Source organism: Podarcis tiliguerta (assembly GCF_965153285.1).
Source record: "Podarcis tiliguerta genome assembly, chromosome: 6".
Classification (NCBI taxonomy): domain Eukaryota; kingdom Metazoa; phylum Chordata; class Lepidosauria; order Squamata; family Lacertidae; genus Podarcis; species Podarcis tiliguerta.
This window is the reverse complement of record NC_139539.1, coordinates 61,424,513-61,446,164: the sequence shown is the minus strand read 5'-3', so window position 1 is coordinate 61,446,164 and position 21,652 is coordinate 61,424,513. Positions and strand designations below refer to the sequence as shown.

Sequence of the window (21,652 nt, the reverse complement as noted above, 5' to 3'; positions counted from 1 at the left end):
AAAGTGAGAATGCATTCTTTAATATAGTCTTGAATTCTAATACTTTTTAACAATTGTGAACAAGTTAAAAAAATAATTACAATAAATCTCTTAGCATTTTCCCCACTTCTGAGGGAAAATGACACATTCATGATCTTACATCCAGAAAGAATTAATCCAAAAGTCTTTATTGCACCAACCTGAAGAGTCTTCAAGACAGAGGTAAAAACTGCATTAAAATTGTAAATGTTCATGAAAAGCTCTTTACAATCAGAGCCTCATAACTTAGAAGACACACCTCTGTGCACCGTCCTGCAGCTTCAACCACCTCATATAGTCAAATTTCAGGGGCCAACTCTGTGGGAGGTAAAAACTGCCAGAGATAAAAATAAGGTGTTTACATCAGTTGGCTCCCCTTTATTTTGGTTTTTTGGGAAGTGGTGGCAAAGAATTATTTAATTTATTAGGTTTATACACCAGCCTTCCTCATAGGATCTCAGGGTGGCTAACAGAATACAAGATAAAAACAAGTAAATAATTAAAAACCAAACAGTAAAACGGTAGCTTTTGGCTTGGCTGGTTAGTATATTCTGGTGTTTCTGGTGCTGTTAAATCTGTTTTCTGTATTATTTAAGTTTTGTTTTAAATTATTAACTTGACACACCTTAAACCTTGGTATATCAGCTAATAAATGATTTCCATAATACTTGTTTGGTTATATTCAGCACAAAAGACATCAATTTAAAGTATCCTATCATTGGGTGTGGACAGTAATAGAAGCATGATTGAAGACTGATATATAAACATATATAGAAATCAAACATTTTCATACTAAGAAATCATGATGACAATATTAAAATACTAATTGTTTCTATTTAACATCCAGGGAGTCAGATGTTCAAATTCATTTTTTTACCAGCAGGCTTTCCTGCTTACATTCTTATGACAGGAAGAGGAGACTGTTGCAGGGACATGATCTGGTATTTCTGCTGTTTCATAATTCTTAAGCATTGTGCAATAACCTGTCAAAAGGAACACACAACAAATACAACAACAAAAATTAATGTATTTGGAACATTCTAAAGTGCTTCACAAGACTGACAATTACTGTAGAAGCTGAATAAAACGTATCAGAAGGTCACTCTAAGGATAAAGGAGATGCTAAAAGCAATTATCATGAAAAAATATGTAAAGCAGAAACTGTAGGAAAGGCAAGCAAAGGAATATAGGAGGAAGCAGATAAACAAGCAGTGAATTTGTGTCAATTTATTGTTGCAGTAAATTAAGAGAAAAAACATCATCTACCCATTATTTCAGAGAGAATTACATCCCTAAAGTATGCTACCAATAACTGTTCTGTTTCAATTATGTCTAGGGTTGCGGGTGGCGCTGTGGGTTAAACCACAGAGCCTAGGACTTGCCGATCAGAAGGTCGGCAGTTCAAATCCCCGCAACGGGGTGAGCTCCCGTTGCTTGGTCCCTGCTCCTGCCAACCTAGCAGTTCAAAAGTATGTCAAAGTGCAAGTAGATAAATAGGTACCGCTCCGGCGGGAAGGTAAATGGCGTTTCCTTGCACTGCTCTGGTTCGCCAGAAGTGGCCTAGTCATGCTGGCCACAAGACCCGGAAGCTGTACACCGGCTCCCTCGGCCAATAAAGCGAGATGAGCACCGCAACCCCAGAGTCGGTCATGACTGGACCTAATGGCCAGGGGTCCCTTTACCTTTACCTTCAATTATGTCTGCCCTACCAACTCCCTTACTAATCACTAGGGCTGTCTAAAGCGCCCTTACCCTTGAACTGCCCTGTGGCTCTAATCTAAAAGGCCTCCATCAGACCAACCTGCTCCACAACTGGTCCAAAATAATTCAGAAGTCACACTAATATTCAATTAGTTTTTGTTTTTTGTTTTTAAAAAAGGGTTTTTATCCGGGGGGGTGTATTTTTAACAAACAAATAAACAAACAAGCATACAGCCAGAGGGAAGGCAGGGGAAGGAAATGTGCCTTCTTCCCCTCCCCTCCATATACTATTTTAACAGAAAAAACCAGAAACCAGTATTTTTTAACAGGTAGGCTTGGGAAGGAAGAGATATAGAGACATACACTTAGAGAAAGAAGCTTACCTTCCTTGAACTCTGCGGTAGGATTACACCATCATCCCAGAGTCTGGCAGAAGAGTAGAATGCACTGCTTTCTTCCTCTAGTCTTAAAAGACAAAAGAAAAATTTCAATTCTCAACTGCATTTGTAAAGATATATTGTACTTTGGGGAATACTAAGACGATATAGCACATTTTTAATACCCCCAAACTGAAGAGCCAACGGTCTGCTTTAAAAAGTAAAATAATCGCTAGTATAGAAAACAAGTAACTCCAAAAATTTATAATTCTTTTAGCTATTAAAAAAATTAGAAGCAGCACCCTGAAATCCAAAGAGAAACATCAATACCATTAATTTAATCATAACACTGAGTTTTTTGTTGAATGCACCTACTTTTCCTTTAATAGTTTTAAGTCTACTTCTGCTCCTTGTCGATCAGCATCCCAAATAAATGAGAGCGTGTGGCAATGTCTTGAATCCACAAGGCCTATTCTTGCATTGGGCCAGAGGAACAGGAAGTTTGGATCAAATGATCTTCCACACTAAAGACAGACAACACAAGACCAGAGAAATTCAGAAATGAAAACTCACCATTTAAGCCAGCTTGAACAAAGCATTGACTCAAGGGAAACATATTAAGAAGGCATTAAAGAACTGTGAAATATAGTGTCCATCTAATTTAAAACACCAATTTCTGGTTTCAGTACAGTCTGATCCTTTGGTACCATGTCTACTTGTGTCAACAATAATTCTGTATTTTCCTCACTACGTGCTAGAGATTCTTAGTTATATCAAGTTTCAAGTGTGGCATTCCACTACCATGTCTTGTAAGCACAAGGATTTATGCTTACACATAAATCCATTTCTTCCCACGACCACAACCTTCCCTTCAGAGGGTTGGGGGAACACCTAGAACAGATCTGTCCCAACCCAGTGACCGCATGATGAAATCTACTCCTTGGGTAAGTAACAATCCAAGTATTGGAGGGGATGCAGGGCCAGGAGGGAGAAGAACATCTGCCCCATTGTGCAGGGAGAAATCTTTGCACTGATGGAACAAGAGACTTAGCACCATGTTGAGTTTTACCCTAAGAAACTAGCTAGGACAGGAGCTGTGTACATGGGGCATGTGGGTGAGGAAAGAGAAGCTGATCCTACGTTCAACAACCTACCATAGCATAGCTTTCATTTCCATAGCAGCCACCAATCACAAGGGTTATCTTGGGAACAGCAGCACAAGCAACTGCAGCCATCATGGATGCTTGTGCTTTCAGCCTATTAGTGTGATCCTCTGCCTGAATTAAAATGAAAGAATGGTGAGAGTTATTTCTTTTACTTTTTACATGCAGATGTTCCCTTTATTCCTGGTCTCAACATGTACAGGATTTGCAAATCTTTTATACGAATATTTAAGTGACTAATTTGCCTACCAACAGTAAAAGGGGGGGAAAAGAAGATGGTAGTAATTAATGCAGGATTCAGCACTAGAAATTCATTGTTCTAATCTGTTCCTCTTCAAAACAAGACCAAAGCTCTCTATCTATGCACATGCAGACTAAAAGGAAACAGGAGTTTCAAAAACTGCCAGTCCATCATTTTCCAGGCACAAAAACAAAGTATACTACTTGGAAATACTGAGCTCTGTAGGGAACATTATTTTTCATTGTATATGGTGAAATCTGCTAGTTCTGATTTTTTTCACATACCAAGAATTTAGTTAATTGTAATCATTACTACTGAATTTCCAACAAAGAAGCTTGCATTATAAGGAAATTACAGTTTCTAGGTATACAACAGCACTTCTTATGCAGTGTTCAGATGTTAACTTGTTGGGCTCCTAATTTGGCTGACAAGCTACCTTAAAAAAAAGGTAAAGGACCCCTGACAGTTAAGTCCAGTCGCGAATGACTCCGGGGTTGCAATGCGCATTTCACTTTACTGACTGAAGGAGCCGACGTTGTCTGCACAGTTTTTCGGGTCATCTGGCCAGCATGACTAAGCCGCTTCTGGCGAAACCAGAGCAGTGCACGGAAACGCCATTTACCTTCCCGTTGGAGCGGTACCTATTTATCTACTTGGACTTTGACGTGCTTTTGAACTCCTGTGTTGGCAGGAGCAGGGACTGAGCAACAGGAGCTCACCCCATTGCGGAGATTCGAAATGCCAACCTTCTGATCAGCAAGCCCTAGGCTCGGTGGTTTAGACCACAGCACCACCCGTGTCCCACAAGCTACCTTAAACCTGGGAAATACCAGGTGGAGAGATATCCCCTCAATCATTTTTCAAACTTTTTACATTCAGAGAACCTGTTCCCTGTTGGATGCAGAGGAATTTGTTATTGCAGGGAAGAACCGAAGTGAGCAAACTTTTCCAGTGAAAAAACTTTTTTACATTTGAAACTGAAAGCGTGATACCCTAATTCAGAGCCATTTGACTGTGCTCTGTACTAGCTGCTTTACCTGTGTGAGACTGGTTGGCTCTGCTGCACATGGAGCTGTATTCAGGAGAAAAAGGATTGGAATGTTTCGTTGGCTACAAAGCTGTATGAAGTGGGAACCCTTCAGAGAAGCTTCATGAGTCAGCTCACCGTTGTTAGCCACTATTCCAACTAGCTGTCTAACAAAAACATAAAACACTTTTTATAGTACACAGGTAGTAGAAACATTGAAATCAACACAGTAAGTACCCTCCATGTGTTTAGTACTATAACTTTATAATATCACCTTAAATAGGCAACAAATGATTTGCATTACTTTTGCTTCAAAACTCCCAAGATACTTAGAAATGTTTACAATAAATAATCTGCTGCTACAAGTCATTTAAAAGAATATGGTTTGGGTGAAGTGCAGGCATGGAAAATTACTTATCTAAATTCTTGTCTAAATTCCCTTACTCTCAAAAGCGGGAATGTTTGTGCAAGAGATCTGTCATAAATTATTAGGAGGGATCTAGGGAGCCCCTTATGCGAGGGGAAGGCATGTTCACTATTGGCCATGATGGCTGGGAATGATGGCAGTTGCAGTCCACACAAGATTGTAGGCTAGCTTAGAATGTATGGACAAACATGGTTCCAATGCCGAAGTATGAAGCAACAATCTAATGGGTTACTTATTATGTACTGGTTATGGACATTCAAGGCTGAAAAAGCTCAAATTAATCATGCAAATTTGTACTTTTAGTGACAAAAGCATACATTTTCATAAACAGATGATCCTGCATAAGTAGTTAATATGGAACTTATTTGTTAATGTTCTCAAGTCTGCTTACAGCAGGAAGCAAAATACAGTTCATATTCTCTGTGGCGTAATTTTCCATTATGATGAAAAGACAAACCATCTCAACTATCATATTTTCATCTCAGAGGAAATCAATGAGTTTGAGTCTGCAGCATGCTTTATTAATCCTAGCAAAATAATTCACTTTCTAGAGCTACTTAGAGACGAGCTTAACATTAATGGAAAAGGTTAGGCCACAAGAGGCTTCTCTTTCACTTACAAAACGGACTTTAAATATTTATTTCAGCTTTTTAAAGTTTTGAGTGATCTTAGAGTCAGTGAAAGCAGTCTTATTATCAGCCCTAGAGAATAAGGCCTGCTTAACCATTCAACTGACAACCCAGAAGGTGGCAGCTCATCAGGCTCTTTCAGGCTGCACCACAAGCACTTACCAGCTTCTGGATCCTAGACTTGACTTAAGCAGCTATGTGCAAAAATGGATTATCCGCACAAGAAGGCATTACTTAAATACAGTGTAGCACTTGCCCAAGGAAGGCTAACAGGATGGCATTGAGTTCTCACTGGACAGAGAAGGAGCATGGATAAGAACAATGGTCTGCTGCACGGAGAGCTGCACATTGGGGGAAAGCCTGTTCAACGTACTGACATTTTGTTTTGAAGACGTTGTATATGTTGCAATGCCAGAGAGTACACTGCCTATAATTAATTTTAAGGAGGACTCACAAAACTGCTAAACAAAGTTATGGAGGGACTTGGGTAGACTTGCCAGTGCTTCCCCTTCATCAAATAGTTTGAAATGTTTTATGTAACTATTCCCACTGGATACACAAACCATAGCACCTTAAAATTTTGATTTTTTAAAATGGACAAATGGTGAAAGGAGGCTTTTGCTGCTGGACTCTAGTTAGCAGGTGCCCAGCACATACATGCACATACAGTGGTACCTCTAGATGCGAACGGAATCCGTCCCAGAGCCCCGTTCGCATCTAGAAGCAAACGTAGCCCACGTCTGCGCGTGCACTGGTCACATTTCAGCGCTTCTGCGCATGCGCGTGACGTCATTTTGAGCGTCTGTGCAAGTGCAAGCAGCGAAACCCGGAAGTAGAATCATAGAATCATAGAGTTGGAATAGACCACAAGGGCCATCGAGTCCAACCCCCTGCCAAGCAGGAAACACCATCAGAGCACTCCTGACATATGGTTGCTTCCGGGTTGCCACGGAGCGCGACTCAAACACGCTTATCCCGAAGCACATTCAACCCGAGGTATGACTGAATACGAGGTGTTAGTGAGTGGTGATGATAGCTGAGAACTCACATTTCTCTAGCAACAGCAAATTGATGTTTGTTGAGAATGCAAGTTCCCCACACATCAAAGTTCTACATGAGAGAAGGATTAGATCTCATGCAAGAATGTGATTGTAAGTTATTTGTGCAAGACAACTATTCTGGAAAGATCCTAGAAAAAACTCATCAACTAGATTATATTAAATTAGGTCTGATCAGTATCTTTTAGAGCTGATCATGGTCTTTCAGGTGTCGGTATGTGTCTTGGCCCAAAGCTAGCCATTTCTATGTTTATTAAATAAATTGCTAATTTGCTAAATGTAATCAGGTCTTTGGCTGAACTTAATTGCTGGTGGTTTGTTAGTAGTGTAATACTGATAATTCTTCTGAGCTCTGAGATGCCAAAATAAAATTTCGTCTGCATGCTTTTTAAGTTGAAATATGAAAATATTTAGCAGAGATAAATCTTAAAAAGAAGAATTACTAACGGTAGAATCATATGCATTCTACACAGAAGTAAGTCCCACTAAATTCAACAGGGCTTATTCACAGATGTGGGTATAGTACTGCAGTTGTAAATAATTCTATAAACACATACAATGATTTTTTTTTAAAAAAAAAAACAGGTACAATTTACTATTAATCAGCAACACTGATTGTCTAGTCAGGTGGCTAAGTACAGACTATATTAATTTAAAACCCCAAAATGTAAGCACTAAGCACTTGGAATACAATGAATCCAACAAAATTTAAATCCAGTTATACACCTTGGCTTCCAAAAAAAGAGTAACAATGTGAAAACAATTGCATAAGTGATCCAAACAACCTGGGAGCCATAATATAGCATGGCTACATTTCTATCTCTGTAACAAATCTAAGCTCAATTCTGCAATTTCAGGTGACTCTAACAGGGATCAAATTACCATTTGCTTGAACAACTAATCATTAAAAAGTGTTGCAATAATGTGGCCCGCTGGTTTAAACTTCTCCCTTACCCTTCTACGTAGGCAAATCCTGCTACTAAGGTAGTTCCATAATTAGCTTTGAATTCCTGGAACCTGCTGCCATCTATCATCCGACTCAGGATCTATAAAATATTGTCAAGAGAAATGAAAAATCAATAGTAGGTAGCTTGCTGGAAAAAAATTCATGTCTTCTGTCTCCAATTATGGCTCAATATTCAAAGATAATGGATGATGTCTAACTAAGTCATACTACGAGCAGACACACTGAAATTAAATCCAATGATTTCAATGAGTCGGCTTCAAGTATGATTGAGTCAGGTATACTACTCTGTTAGATCACAAAATTTTAACTTTAACATTCAAAATTGTTTTACTTGTTTAGATACCGACCGTACATCCAAAGGTAAAATTTTATGATTTAAGTAGGTATTGGTAGAGCATAAGACTCTTAATCTCAGGGTCATAGGTTTGAGCACCACGTTGAGCAAAAGATCACTGCATTGCAGGGGGTTAGACTAGATGACCCTCATGGTCCCTTCCAACTCTACGATTCTATTATTCCAGTGGGTTCAACAGCTACAGCCTAATGGAGCTAGCCTGATCACAGTAATCCAGGCTGTAGTAACTTCCCAGGTTGACTACCATTACAGTAGTAGGGCTACCCTTAGAAGATGGTTCAGAGACTACAGCAAAATGTTGCAGCACGGAAACTGACAAATATGATAACTCAGGAGCATACAACACTGCTTACAATGCAGTTGCGTTGCCAGTCTATTTGTCACTGAGCCCAGTTTATGCCCCGAGCTATTTATGGCTTTGTATGCCATCGTCAATATGGCATATAAAGTCATAAATAGCTTGGGACATGAATACCTGAAAAAACACCTCTCTCAATACTATCTTGGCCATGACCTGAGATCTGCTGGGCAGGTTCTATTACTTGTTCTTACATCAAGAGAGATCCTGTTAACTGGCATCCAGAATAAGGTATTCTTGGCAGTAGCACCCTAGATCTGGAATGAAGTACACCCTGTGATCAGGCATCTCTATTAAGCTGGAGTAGGGAAAGAGTAGGACAGCCTTACTGCTAATAAAAACTAAGTAGCAGTAAATACTCAGACTAATAAGGCTTTTTGATTCATGAAGAATATGGTGAATACTTCTCACATCTCTTCCTGAGTTTTATGAGAAATAACAACCAACTACAAACCATGGCCTCGACTATGCACACATAAAGGAGTAGACCATTTGAAATACTCAAATTAACCCTTGATCTACCTTTTCAACTCAGCACCTCAATACAGTATCATCTCTAGAAGTACTTCTAAAAGCAAGCAGCAATGGACAACTTTCAGAGAAGTAGCTGTGTTTGTTGGCTGTAAACAACAAAAAGTCTTGCAAGCACCTTAAAGACTAACAAAGGTATTATAACGTAAGCTTTCATGAACTAAGTTCCACTTCATCAGATGCATGAAGCATAATTAACAGTGCTGCCAACTGAGGATCGCACTTCATGCAATGAAGTGGATTCTCTCAAAAGCTTATCCGATAATAAATTTGTTAGTCCTTAAAATGCTTACAGGATTTTTTTGTTTTCACCAATTTACATAAATGATCCAAGAAAACTGAGCCACAGGATTTGTAGTTCAACCACTGTTAACTATACTGTCACACTGTTTATTTTTTAAGCCTACTAACATCAATGGGATTTATATCAAGGAGCCTAACTTCAGATTGCAACAAACATTGTCCTTACCAATTTTATATGTAGAGTGTAGCTATAATCTTGTGGTGCAAGCCCCAGAAGCTCATCAGCACTGTACAAGGGACTGTCATACTCTACAGTTTCTTCTGTAGGAATTTCATAATTGAGTGTTGAAATAATATTTCTAACACATTCATACGCTTCTTTTTCTGAAGATGCAAAATGGTCAACACAGCCACTGACCCTGAGAAAAATAATTTACAAATATTTGGCAACAGATAAAATTCAACAAACATGATCAGAAAACATTACTACTAACAGTAAAATAAATGATTCCTTATATTTATCTTCTGTCTTTCAAGTGATTGGAAATAATAAACATTTGCCTCAGACAAGATAATTTCTTACAAAAAATATATTAAAGCTGGTGAGACTGTAATATCAATTTGCATTAACTGTACTGAAGGAGGAGTGCTATTAGTTTTCTTCATGAATTCTCATGTTTAGAGTAGCACAATGTGCTCTAGACAGAAACTATTGCTATTGCAGAATGCAGGTGCCAGGGCTATGAATGGTGCCCCATAGCACTTGTTCCCAATTCAAATTTCACTGGGTCCCAAGTACTTGAAGGAGCACATCTCCCATTATTTTCTGGCCTATGGCTTCAGATGTGCTGAGGATCTTAGCAGCATCTCACAATCCCTCTACCAAGCATAGGGAATGGGGCAGTGATGCAAAGGAATGTCTTCTTGGTTGCAGCACTCCATCTGTGGACCACCACTCCACTCTGAGATAAGGTTGGCTTTCTTCTTGAGATTATAGTGTGGTGTGAAAGCACACCTTTCCAATCAGGCCTATAGTGCAGTGATGCTGTCTGGCTTTTTGTATTCTGATTCTTGCTGTTTTTCCCAGCCAGAACTCACAGAAACTCAACCCCAAGCCTCTCAGGTGGGCACCACTCCCATTCTAAGAGAACAAAGGAGGTGTTCTTGGTGAGCTCCAGCACTTCCTTTTTCTAGAAGTGGGTTGTACGGTTTGCTATTTGGTTTTTGTTCCTCCCTCATTTTAATGTAAAATGCACAGTACTTGTGCAAGGTACTGAAAGAGCAGGATATAAACAAACAAATGTTGTATGTTGAGGGGTGATTTTGGACCCAGAAATAGATATGAGCCAACTAAATGCAAATAATGCAGCACTTTTTTGTTTCTGGATGCTTCTGACATTTGTAGGCATTTTTTAAAAATGAGATCATTATACCTAGAAAAACTAGGACTAAAGGTATCATTCAATCAATATTAAGAGCTCAGGAACAAATATTATACCTACTTAGCATGCAGGTTGGCTCCTCCCAGTGCCTCGGGATCAATATCTTCTCCTGTGGCAGCTTTAACTAAAGGGGGCCCAGCGATAAACATTGTGCCAATTTTGTCTACAATGGCTGTTTCCTCTGCCATGGTAGGAACATAAGCACCTCCTGCAGTACAAGAACCACACACAACTGCCACCTAGAGGACACACCAAGATAGCTGGGTAAGAAAAAAAGAACAAAGATGAGGAAATATTTAATTTTATGTTGTAAATTTCCAGGAAGAGTTATCAAGCATATGATTATATTGAGAAATTGCACTGAAAATCCCACAGGGAAAAGGAGTCAGGAGTTTTATTTTAGAGAGCAGTATCAAATATATCAGACTTAATTTTATATTGTACAGCAATAATACATAATCCTTACTTAAGCAAAGAAAGCATGTGCAGGCCATACCTCAGATACAAAATCTGTATTATGATTTGTGACAGCTTGTCAGGGTTGGGGGTTTTTGCAGCAAGTTCTCTCCACGTCTACATTTTTTGAGGTGGGCAGAACCTGCTCCAGTGTTATCACAAGTGAGAAGAGGTAGTAGTATCATGCCTGTGTGACATGTTGCAAAGGGAAGGGTAACCAGCTCAGATTATTCAGGGACCCACAGTGTTCATGATGTGAAGAGAATTTAGAAGGAATGTTTCAGAATGTGACCCACTGGCTCTCTTTCTCTAGTCTGTTGAATCAAATGAGATGAAAGTACTAACAGGTGTTTAATGCAAGAATGCAAGACTAACTATGGTCAGATATTTAAGATATGAATGTAATGGCCAGTGATTATCTACCATAATGGTTTCTGATCATAGTGGACCTATTCCTTGTGCAACAAATGCAAAATTTAAACTGCTGGATGACTCTTCCAAAACACTATGAACTGCTTTCCTCAGCAGTGCATTCTTTTACTTATTAACTATATACTACTTGGAAATGCATTTTTAATGCACAGATTTTTCCCCAATATTATACCTGAGGGATTTTCAATGCAGACATCACAGCCTCATTGTAGAAAACTCGGCCTCCATGGAATTGGTCAGGAAACAACTCTGCCTAATAATACAGAGGCAGGAAATACAGTAAAAATTCAAAAGTTACAAAGCCTATGTTCTATGCGGTTGTTCTGCCTCTTTCTTTTTCAAATGTTGTTTTTAGCATACTGAAAGAATCATTATTTTTCTGAAAATCTGTATTTCCTTTTTTTGGGCCCCCCCCCCCAAAAAACCCCAAGTATATTCTGTGCAGTAATTTTATACATACCGGTAACTCATCTTTCTTTGACATGGTTAATTCATTGACAGTTCAATGACAAACTGGCTTTGACTTTGTTACCTTGACTATTTTTCGAGTATACAATATTTTTAGGACACAGACTTGAAAGCTAACGATAAAACAAGACAAAGGGAATAATTTTAAGCAAATTAAATCAACCGGTTTCATAGAACATGTCTTTTACCTGAAGTGGCAAGAATGCTCCCCCACTGTCCACAAGGTAAACAGACGGAAGTCTATTTTTAATTGCTATTTCTTGAGCTCTCAGTTGTTTCTTCAATGAAATAGGATAAATGGTCCCTCCTTTCACAGTTGCATCATTTGCCATGAAGACACACCAGACTCCACAGATTTTTCCAATACCTGCAGCAATGACTATTGTCATTACATTTTACAAACAGTATGAATTATCCATTTTGGAATATTTTGTAACTGGGTCATAAAGTAAGGCAATTAAGTACATAAATATGCTAGAGAGATCTTTTGTAGCATATTAAAATGCCAAAGAACTCAGAAAGAATGCAGCTCAACTTTCAGCTATCCTCTTTTACTTACAATGCTGCTAGAGTTTGAACATGTGTAGTGAATGAGAACAGTTGTGGAACTAAGAAGTGAGTCAGCTGATAAGGTATCCTATGGTGACATTTTTCAATACATGCAGATAAAATTACTTGTTTATCAAAAGATCCTGTAACAGAGATCGTCAAACTAAGGCCCACGGGCCAGATACGGCCCACTGGGCTCCTTAATCCAGCCCGCAAGCTCCTGAAGCCAATCAGAAGCTGCGGACACCTCTGGGCGCCGCCCCTTCCTTCCCGCTGAAGTAGCTGAGCAGCGGAAGCGGCAAAGCGGGAAGGAAGTGGCAGCAGCGCAGAGGCTGCCTCCGCCACCCAGGCCATCGGAATCTGGGTACCGCCCCTTCCTTCCCGCTAAGGTGGCCAAGCGGGAGGAAGCAGCCGAGCAGGAAGGGAGCGGCAGTGGTGTGGAGGCTGCCTCCGCCGCCCAGACCAGCGACATGGGCTCTGTGCCCCGCCAAGACAGAGGACGCTGATGCTGCCGAAGACAAGGCAGCATCGGTGGCTGTGGCATGAGTGGCATAGGCGGGGGAGGCCTTTCGGGAGGGGGGGTGCTTTCAGGAGGCAGTGGGTCCAGCCCCCGACAAAGTCTGAGGGACAGTGGACCGGCCCCCTCCTGAAAAAGTTTGCTGACCCCTGTCCTATAAGCTCAGTGTAGAATCTCCTTATTGCTTTGTTTGTTGTCACAGAATTGATTCTTTCTGTCCTGAACAAATTAATTCTTTCAACCAGTTAAATAAAGGCTGCAATCCTAATTTCTCCCCACTGCTTAAAGAGGAGCCACCACTGCATTCCCAGCCCGGCTGCTCATGGTGGCTGCAATGGAAGCGGGGGAGGCAGGACAACTGGGCCTGATCCCTGGGCCAACTCAAGGTCTGGATTCCCAACCCCTGTATTTTGAAGTCTTCTGTTGGGCTCTGAAAGTGTGAATACTACCAGCAAGCCTTCTATCTACCTGAATGTCTGGCAACCAGTTAACTGAGCTGAAGGGTGTCTCTGCTCAATTCAACCCCACATCTGATATAAGGTTGGGTATGGATTGCACTGATCAGTTAAAGTCACATGATAATCTATCAAATGTACATACAGTATTATCAATATTTCAGCTTGAGATATTAGATTTAAAGGCCAGCTTTAATACTTTTTTCATTCCTGCTCCACAGACAAGAATCCAAAACATCCTCAAAACAAATGTTTTCTAAATCACAGCCTGACCAATTAATTGACTGAGGCTTTAGTTGATTAATTTATGAATTTAACTCATTAAACCTTGTGTCTACTGTACGTTAATACCCACCTAGGAAAGCCTTATCTGATGTGTGCCAAACCAAACCTGATCCAAACATTTGCTTCCGCTTGTCGAAAAGGTAGCTTAAAGGCACTCTAATGTCTCCCTCTCATTCTGTCTTCACTATTGCATCTTCCAACAGGCATAGCACAGATGGAATAGATTTTGTTATTTATTAACAGCGGCAGGCCACACTATCAATTGGCATGAACTGATTAAGTGCATGCAGATTTACTATACTGCGATTTACCTTTTAAAAAATCCCTTACGCAAAACCTACCAGTGAGACATCCTGCTGCAGGAACATCACCATAAGGCATATCAAGGCCTGCAAAAGGGGAGAGCTCAAGGAAACTTTCATCATCAAGAAGCATCTTTAAGCGTTCACGAACAAGCAACTTTTTGTTCTTCTGAGTGTGGCGCAATACTGCATTTTTTCCTCCTCCTTTACTGACCTTCACAAGCAACTCTGAATACCTGATATCAAAATGAAAAGCTCAATGGAACTGAAAACCAACTTCTGTTGCCAAAGACAAAAGTCCCTTAAGAACAAGTTAATCCAACACACATATTAACAACACTGCCATCATACTTATAAGGAAATAGTGTGACTGTATTATTCAAAATTCAGCAACAAAGAAAAAAATAAGAATTTAAACTGGACACATACATGTGTTCACATGTCAAATTAGGGGAAACCTTGTATGACATAGACATAACCTTGATCCTGAAAAAACATGAAAACATTTGTTTCATGGAACTGTGACTAGAGATTTAAGTACAGATTTAAAATATAGCAGCTCCTTCAAGACTATATTTCTTAAGAAATGAAAAGAGCAAATATAATTTTGTCCTTACCTGGAACCAGTCTCATATTCAAAAGTAAAAGTGCTTGGCTGATTTTACTGTAAATTCCCAAACAGCCCTATGACCAACCACAAAGCTAGGACAGCCTATCATTCAAAAATTAACTGTATTATTTGATATTTGGATTCTGGCTTTCTCGAGAGATAAAATGGAAACAGTTAAACTAAAATAACTAATGCAAAGTACTCATTTTCATGAGTTTTCTTTCAGCTTGCACTACTAGTTTTGAATAAAGCCCCTTGGGCTGCTGCCATTTTTTTCTTCAGGACCAATACGTACAAGTAGTGAGTCACTTTCCTCTCTATCTGTGAATCATGATTAATTGAAAACTCTTAGGAAGATATGACTCATATATATCTTTGCATTCAAAATGAAATAAGGGACAGGTTTTATGACATTTTCAAAAAATTGTAAAGCATATAACACAGATAACATTTATGGTATCGACTTGCTAGATGTCTTTTTAAATGAGTTAACATTACTCCAAAAGTGCTAAAGCATCTACCAAACTTGTGAAAACAAAAATCTTCACAAGACATATGCAGGTACGTATATAAGTTGAGAAATCATTCTAAACCTTTCAGGAGGCAGGAGAAATAACTTGTAACAGTTTTCAAGTTTATAGATAACTGAATTCAGCAAACCGATTAAGGAAAAAACTGAAGCCAGGAGAATTATTTTGGATCCTGGCCTAAGGTAAGGCTAGTTTGCAAGAACCTAAAAATGCATACCTTACTCAAAGCTGTTGAATCAAGGGACTAATGCTGTAGAAATATTTTTTTTTTAATTAGTTACCTCTGAATGCAGATCTCACTGTTTCTTGCATTGCCTTCAACTACGTGTCTATACAGAGAAGGGATGGTTCCATCTAATACTGGAAAGTTTTTTGCATGGTTATATTTATTGTTTATTTTGAAGCTCATAGAGGAGGAATGTAGCATGTTATGTGGAACCACACTGGTGCATTTTGCTCCATTCTTGCATCTCCGGAGTCTCCATATTTGTTGTCTGCCTATGCCAACTTCCTGACATATGCTCTTGGAAGTTTGGAATAATGAAGAGCAGGAAGTAGACGAGGGGTGTCGTGAATACCTGGAGAGCATGGTGAGAGCGATCCACATGATCCTAGAATCATAAATAACATATTACTTATTTTTTAAATGCATATCAAATATCATCCCTGAATTCATACAAAAATAAATCAATAGCCCTCCCAAGATAAAATAATGTGGCATACGACTAGAACATTTCAGTTGTCATTTTCAATGCTGTATGGAAGCAAGTACACAAAAATTTTTCTTGAAGCAAAATCTCTGCTAGTTAATTTCATTTCACTTCAACAGTTAAAGAATTTAACTGAAAGGAAGGACAATTCTAGGTTCCACCTTTATACCTTACACCAGACATGTCCAAAGTCCGTTTCGGGGGCCTAACTTTGGTCGGCCCCCACAGCCCTTTGGTCTGGCCCTCTTTGAAAAAAGTTTGGACACCACTGCCGCTAGTGGGATGCAATACTCTACCAGCAGCAAAATCAATAGCACAGTAAAAGCACTGGAAAAAAGCTTTTGCCAACCACCAATTACATATTCCCAATGATACACTTTCAGTGCAAAAAGAGATCAATCATGCTGTGGTAACAGCATTAATATCATGATGATGTGATTGAACCCATTCCACACATAATACATGAGCACTGTGCCAGGAAATCTCATAGCACCCCATCCAAAATAGCTAATTCCAAAGCTCAGTGGTTAGGAGACTCCAGTGCTTCCCTGAGGCTGGTATTTGAATCTTCTGACTGCCAAAACCCAGGCATTAGCAAAAAATTCCCTATGCCAAGGAAGGGACCAGGGTCACACACAAAAAAGAAGGAATGCCATTTCAGTTATAACAGTGCAACAACACAATAACTAGGAGGAAGCCACCATGCAGAATTTAGGGGAAATTAAGATGTGGTGTATCTGGGGCTTAGTACTGCACCTTTACTCTCAGGTTAAGTGGGCATGAGTTTGTAGCCTGTCAGCTAAATTAAGCCATTAACAGGTCAACTTTATTTTGTAAAGTGATGGGTTGAAATTAAACCTCAACCAACTATAAAAAAAATACGGAATTATTTTGCGGCAAGACAAACCCTGGGAGTCTATTTAGGGTGCACCAGCAGCCTTCTCCAACAGAGAGCACTCCAGATGTTTGGGGCTACAACTCCCATCTTCCCTGATCATTGGCTAAATGCTGGCTTAGGCTGATGGGAGTTGTACTACCCCTGAAGAACAACAGGATAGGCAAGGCTGCTATTCCTTCTGTGTCTGCTTCGTCTCTTTGCTTCTAAAATGGTTGTTGTATTCTGAACTGCACTGATGCAGAATTAGGAATATATGCAACTCATGGAAACTTATTTGTTCTAGCTGCATTACACTGAGCTTGAATGCTTTGCCTCGGCGCGCGTTCAACAAGTCCTTGGCCAAAACTGATCTGACTGTCGCTTGCTTTTATTACACTGACTACATTTCATTTCACCTAATGGAGAGGATGGACGAATTTTTTTTGCTGTCCGCCTCATGTTTGCTCGTTTTTGTTCTTTGTTTTAACTGGCGGGTCTCGGTTGCCGAGCGAGCCCACCAAGTGAGCGTGCTTGCTATGGCCCCAAAAGAAAGCTCTTTCTTTCCCGAAGGCCCCGCGAAACAACTCAGAACTCTGGCCCCAAGGGCGGCCCCGGAGTTTCGAGGGAAACAGCTGAACAGGCAAGTCCGCTGTAGGCGAAACCAAGGCCTTGTTTCCCTTTTTTATCCGTCCCCTCCGTCTCTGGCGTTAACCCTACAACTGCTCTGGGTTCGCCCACCGCCAGCTGCGTCACCCGACGACCGTTTTCTAACGGCCATTTTCTACCCGCCCCGCCCCCCGCTTCGGGGGCGCACCGAAGGAAAGTTCGAAGTTACCGTTTTCTTTCAACTCTTGGCTTTTCCCAGAAGTCCCCGGCCCCGCTTCAGTACGTAAAGCGTTCTCCGCGTCCAGGACGGGCTCCGCCCCCTCCGCGTCTCTCTCTCTCTCTCTCTCTCTCTCTCTCTCTCTCTCACAAGGGCGGAAGCCAACGCCTGTCCCTTGGTAAGTGTGGGAATGCGCATGCCCGCTTTCTTCACGCGCTTCCCCCTGGCCAGTTAACAGCACGTGCTGAGTCGCGGGCGCTTCCTCACGCCCAGTGGCGTAGCGTGGGTTGTCAGCACCCGAGGCAAGGCAAGTAATTTGCGCCCCCTAACCCGGGGCAAGGCAAGTAATTTGCGCCCCCCCCCTGCACTGTCCCTCCCCCAGATAGTCCCTCGCTCTCTCTCCGCACCACACCGCACGCCTGGCACCCTCCCCTCCACAGTGGGCTGCGACCCGGCGGCTCGGATCGGATTCACACAGCCAGCACTGCAGTGAGAGAGAGTGAGTGAGCCAGGTAGGGGCAGAGAGCTGCGAGTGCGAGCGCGCAGTGGCATGGCGTGGGTTTTCTGAGCTTGCACAGAGTGCTTTTCCTCCCTATGGGCAGAGCCAGCTTGCTCCTAAATACCTGAGCTCTATAGTTAGAGACTCAGCATTTCCCCAGTTGGCTTGGCCCCCAATTTCTCTTACTATAGAATTTGGGGCTGGTGGTGGAGGAAATCATTATTCTTCCCCCTTGCTACCCCCCCCAAAGCATAAGAGAGGGACTCCCAAGAAGGTGAAGCAGGATTTCACTCCAGGGTATCTCAGAAGCCCAGACCCCCGATCTCTCCCATCGCCGCTGGAGGGGTCATGGAGGCACTGAGCCCGGGAGGCGGGCAGCCAGCCAGGGCGCACGCACCTACCCAACCTCGCTGCGCCCAGGCGCGCTGCTCTCTCCAACTTTCCTCCCTGCCGGGCCAGTGGCTCCGCCTCCACCTCTTCCTTTGCCTCTTTGAGCAAGCGATTAGCAGGCTCGGATTGGATCCTGCCCTCCTCCTCCCGGCTTTGCTGCTCCTCCACCTCCTCCTCCTCCACCTCCTCCTCCCTGCTGCTGCAGCTGCTGCGCGGCTCTTTTCCCTCCCGCTTCCTCGAGGGGGGCCGGCCAAACGGAGACGACGATCCCTCCCCCCAACCAAGCCTCGATTGCTTGTCCCTTCCCTCTGGACTTGCGCCCCCCCAAATGTTGCGCCCGGTGCGGCTCGCACCCCTGGCACCCCCCACGCTACGCCACTGCTCACGCCTGTTCCTCGAGTACAGCGAGCGGGGAGGGCAGAAGGGCAGAAGGAAAGCCAGGCAGTCCAGCGTTCTTTTCGCACGCTGGCCAACTAGACACCTGTAGGGAATCCCGCAAGCGTCCTCTTCCCCGCGCCCAACCACTATGGTTTCCAGCATCTGCCATTCAGAAGCATTGCTGCCTCCAATTTTAGACGCAGAGCACAGCCAGCCTCTTTTGAAGCCATCTTTAGATTGGTGGCCATCACCGCCTCCTGTGGGAGCCAGTTCCATGGTTTAAATGAGGTGGCTCTGTGGATTAAGCCACAGATCCTAGGGCTTGTGGATCAAAAGGTTCAAATCCCTGCGACTTGGTGAGCTCCTGTTGCTCGGTCCCAGCTCCTGCCAACCTAGCAGTTTGAAAGTACATCAAAGTGCAAGTACAGTGATACCTCAGGTTACAAACGCTTCAGGTTACATACGCTTCAGGTTACAGACTCCGCTAACCCAGAAATAGTACCTCAGGTTAAGAACTTTGCTTCAGGATGAGAACAGAAATTCGGTGGCGGCACAGCGGCAGCAGGAGGCCCCATTAGCTAAAGTGGTGCTTCAGGTTAAGAACAGTTTCAGGTTAAGAACGGACCTCTGGAACGAATTACTTAACCCGATATACCACTGTAGATAAATAGGTACCACTCCGGTGGGAAGGTAAACAGCATTTCTGTGCGCTGCTCTGGTTCGCCAGAAGCGGCTTACGTCATGCGGACCACATGACCTCCGGAAGCTGTACGCCGGCTCCCTTGGCCAGTAAAGTGAGATGAGCGCCGCAACCCCAGGGTCATCCGCAACTGGACCTAACTGTCAGGGGTCCCTTTACCCTAGCTCTGGACATTTTGTTTCACTGAGTAGATTTCATTATGTTTTCAAATCCCGTCTCTGTGCTATCTTTGCCTAACTTGCCCTTCCCACCCCACCCCCACGTGTTTCTCACTATATTTCATATTGGATTTATTCTTTAATTATTTTTACACAGAGAGTGTTTAAACAGATGAAAACCCTTTTTCCATCTGGCTGAGGAGTTGCACTGGAAGGCTTTATGTTGATTCTGAGAGCCGATTGCAAGGGGAAACAAGGTTGCCACGTTTTATTAGTTTGTCTTTCATATGTTATTTAAAATAACCAAACATATGAAAAATAATAAACAGGTGTATAGTTAGTTGCAGATTGACTGGTATATCTGAAGTGATGCAAGAGCCTCATCTTTTATATGTTTGTTCATTTCCTTCCAGTCTTACTCCCCCCCCCCCCCCCGGTAGCATTCTATTTGGAAATAAAATTTTAAAATTCTGCCAAAAAAAGAAAGATCAGGAAACTCTTAGTACACCATGAATAAGCTTGTGAAACCACTAAAAAATAAAACAGCCCAAGGAGAAGCTCAGTAACTACTGAGGGAGTTTGAGTGTGTAAGTTAGGTTGCCAGATCTTTTGCAGACTTATTAATTAGTCCAAATAAATCATGGCTCTCTTATCTTCACAGCATAATTGTGAGGAATGTTAAGCTGAGGGATGGTGACTGAGTTTTATAGCTGCATGGACATTTGAAGTTAGACTTCCAGTCTTGGTTCTAGACTTCCAGCACACAGGTGTGACTAAGGTCACAGAATCTGCAATCATGTAATACTTATGTTACTGACCTACCGTTTTGTTCTTGGTTTTATTATGAATTTTGTGTTTTTTTCATCTTGTATTTTCATATTGTGAACTGCCCTGAGAATCTTCCCAGCCCTATAATGCATATAACACCAATGTCTCACAATAAATGTAACAGAAGAACCTGAAGAAAGAGATAATGCATGTGCTTTTGAAAATGAGGGGAAATTATTATTTTTTTAAAGAAGAAAAGGAGTGTGTGACAGCCCCCAGTATTAAAAGAGCCCCCACCCCTATTACATCATTAAAACCAGAACAAACTTATGAAACTAGGTAAAGGTAAAGGGACCCCTGACCATTAGGTCCAGTCGTGGCCGACTCTGGGGTTGCAGTGCTCATCTCGCTTTATTGGCCGAGGGAGCCGGCGTACAGCTTCCGGAGGTCATGTGGCCAGCATGACTAAGCCATTTCTGGCAAACCAGAGCAGCGCACGGAAATGCCGTTTACCTTCCCGCCGGAGCGGTACCTATTTATCTACTTGCACTTTGACGTGCTTTCGAACTGCTAGGTGGGCAGGAGCAGGGACCGAGCAATGGGAGCTCACCCCGTCACGGGGATTCGAACCGCCAACCTTCTGATCGGCAAGTCCTAGGCTCTGTGGTTTAACCCACAGCGCCACCCGCATCCAAACTATGAAACTAGAAAAGAGCAAAAAATATCAATGTTTGGTCCAGATCCTAGGTACTGCACCCTCACTAAAGGAGACTGTATGGATGATTCACTAAATGATTGTAGGATGACGTCATATTCTCTTTATCTTATATTCTGCTTTATTACAAAAATGACGACTAGACTACTGATCCTAAGCTGAATAGTTAGTTGCCCAACCACCCCCTCCAGAACCCACCTCTCTCAACTGCCTCACATTCAAACTCCCTTTCAAATCCTCATCCAGCCATCACTCACCACCAGAATTCCACAATATCTCTTTCCCCCTCCCTCCCTCCTTAACATTCCCATAATCATTCTGATACAATTACCTTAATAACCCTACTACATTCAATATTTTATACACACTGCTCCCTATAACCATACTGTTAGAAACACTTGAGCTTCCCATTCCTGGTTCCTAGGAAATGGGGGTGAGAACTGCAGATTCTCCATCCCTGTTCTAAAAACCAGATGTCTTCCCCCAAATAATC

At 42.0% G+C, this 21,652-nt stretch overlaps 1 protein-coding gene and 1 long non-coding RNA gene across 5 annotated transcripts; one reads left to right on the top strand and one right to left on the bottom strand.

Moving 5' to 3' along the window:
* Window positions 1–4: 4 nt before the first annotated feature.
* Window positions 5–17,735, bottom strand: LOC310681019 (methylcrotonoyl-CoA carboxylase beta chain, mitochondrial-like). 4 transcript variants are annotated; one of them, XM_083448316.1, is made up of 13 exons: window positions 17,564–17,735; window positions 15,423–15,752; window positions 14,041–14,237; window positions 12,082–12,260; window positions 11,598–11,678; window positions 10,598–10,776; window positions 9,322–9,514; window positions 7,596–7,687; window positions 4,538–4,694; window positions 3,251–3,373; window positions 2,472–2,620; window positions 2,103–2,184; window positions 5–1,001 (listed from the first exon to the last, which is right to left on the bottom strand). In XM_083448316.1, exons 2-13 carry the CDS (start codon window positions 15,746–15,748, stop codon window positions 912–914), a joined length of 1,848 nt encoding a protein of 615 aa, XP_083304442.1. In that variant the 5' UTR covers window positions 15,749–15,752; window positions 17,564–17,735; the 3' UTR covers window positions 5–911. The 4 variants fall into 4 exon arrangements, with proteins under 4 accessions (XP_083304442.1, XP_083304443.1, XP_083304441.1 ...); XM_083448317.1 differs by having other exon boundaries at window positions 17,543–17,673; XM_083448315.1 differs by lacking the exon at window positions 17,564–17,735 and adding an exon at window positions 17,145–17,513.
* On the top strand, window positions 17,687–21,247 carry LOC310681023. The gene is made up of 3 exons (XR_014513067.1): window positions 17,687–17,729; window positions 19,834–20,783; window positions 21,153–21,247. It is a non-coding gene; the product is annotated as an uncharacterized lncRNA (long non-coding RNA).
* Window positions 21,248–21,652: the final 405 nt, after the last annotated feature.

Excerpts from the sequence above, each read along its gene's own strand:
- LOC310681019 (XM_083448316.1), bottom strand. The coding sequence starts at position 15,748 with ATGTGGATCGCTCTCACCATGCTCTCCAGGTATTCACGACACCCCTCG. Across the intron at positions 12,261-14,040 it reads TGCAGCAGGATGTCTCACTG|GTATTGGAAAAATCTGTGGA; the intron begins GTAGGTTTTGCG and ends TCATTGCTGCAG. Across the intron at positions 10,777-11,597 it reads CTGCATTGAAAATCCCTCAG|GTGGCAGTTGTGTGTGGTTC; the intron begins GTATAATATTGG and ends TGTGTCCTCTAG.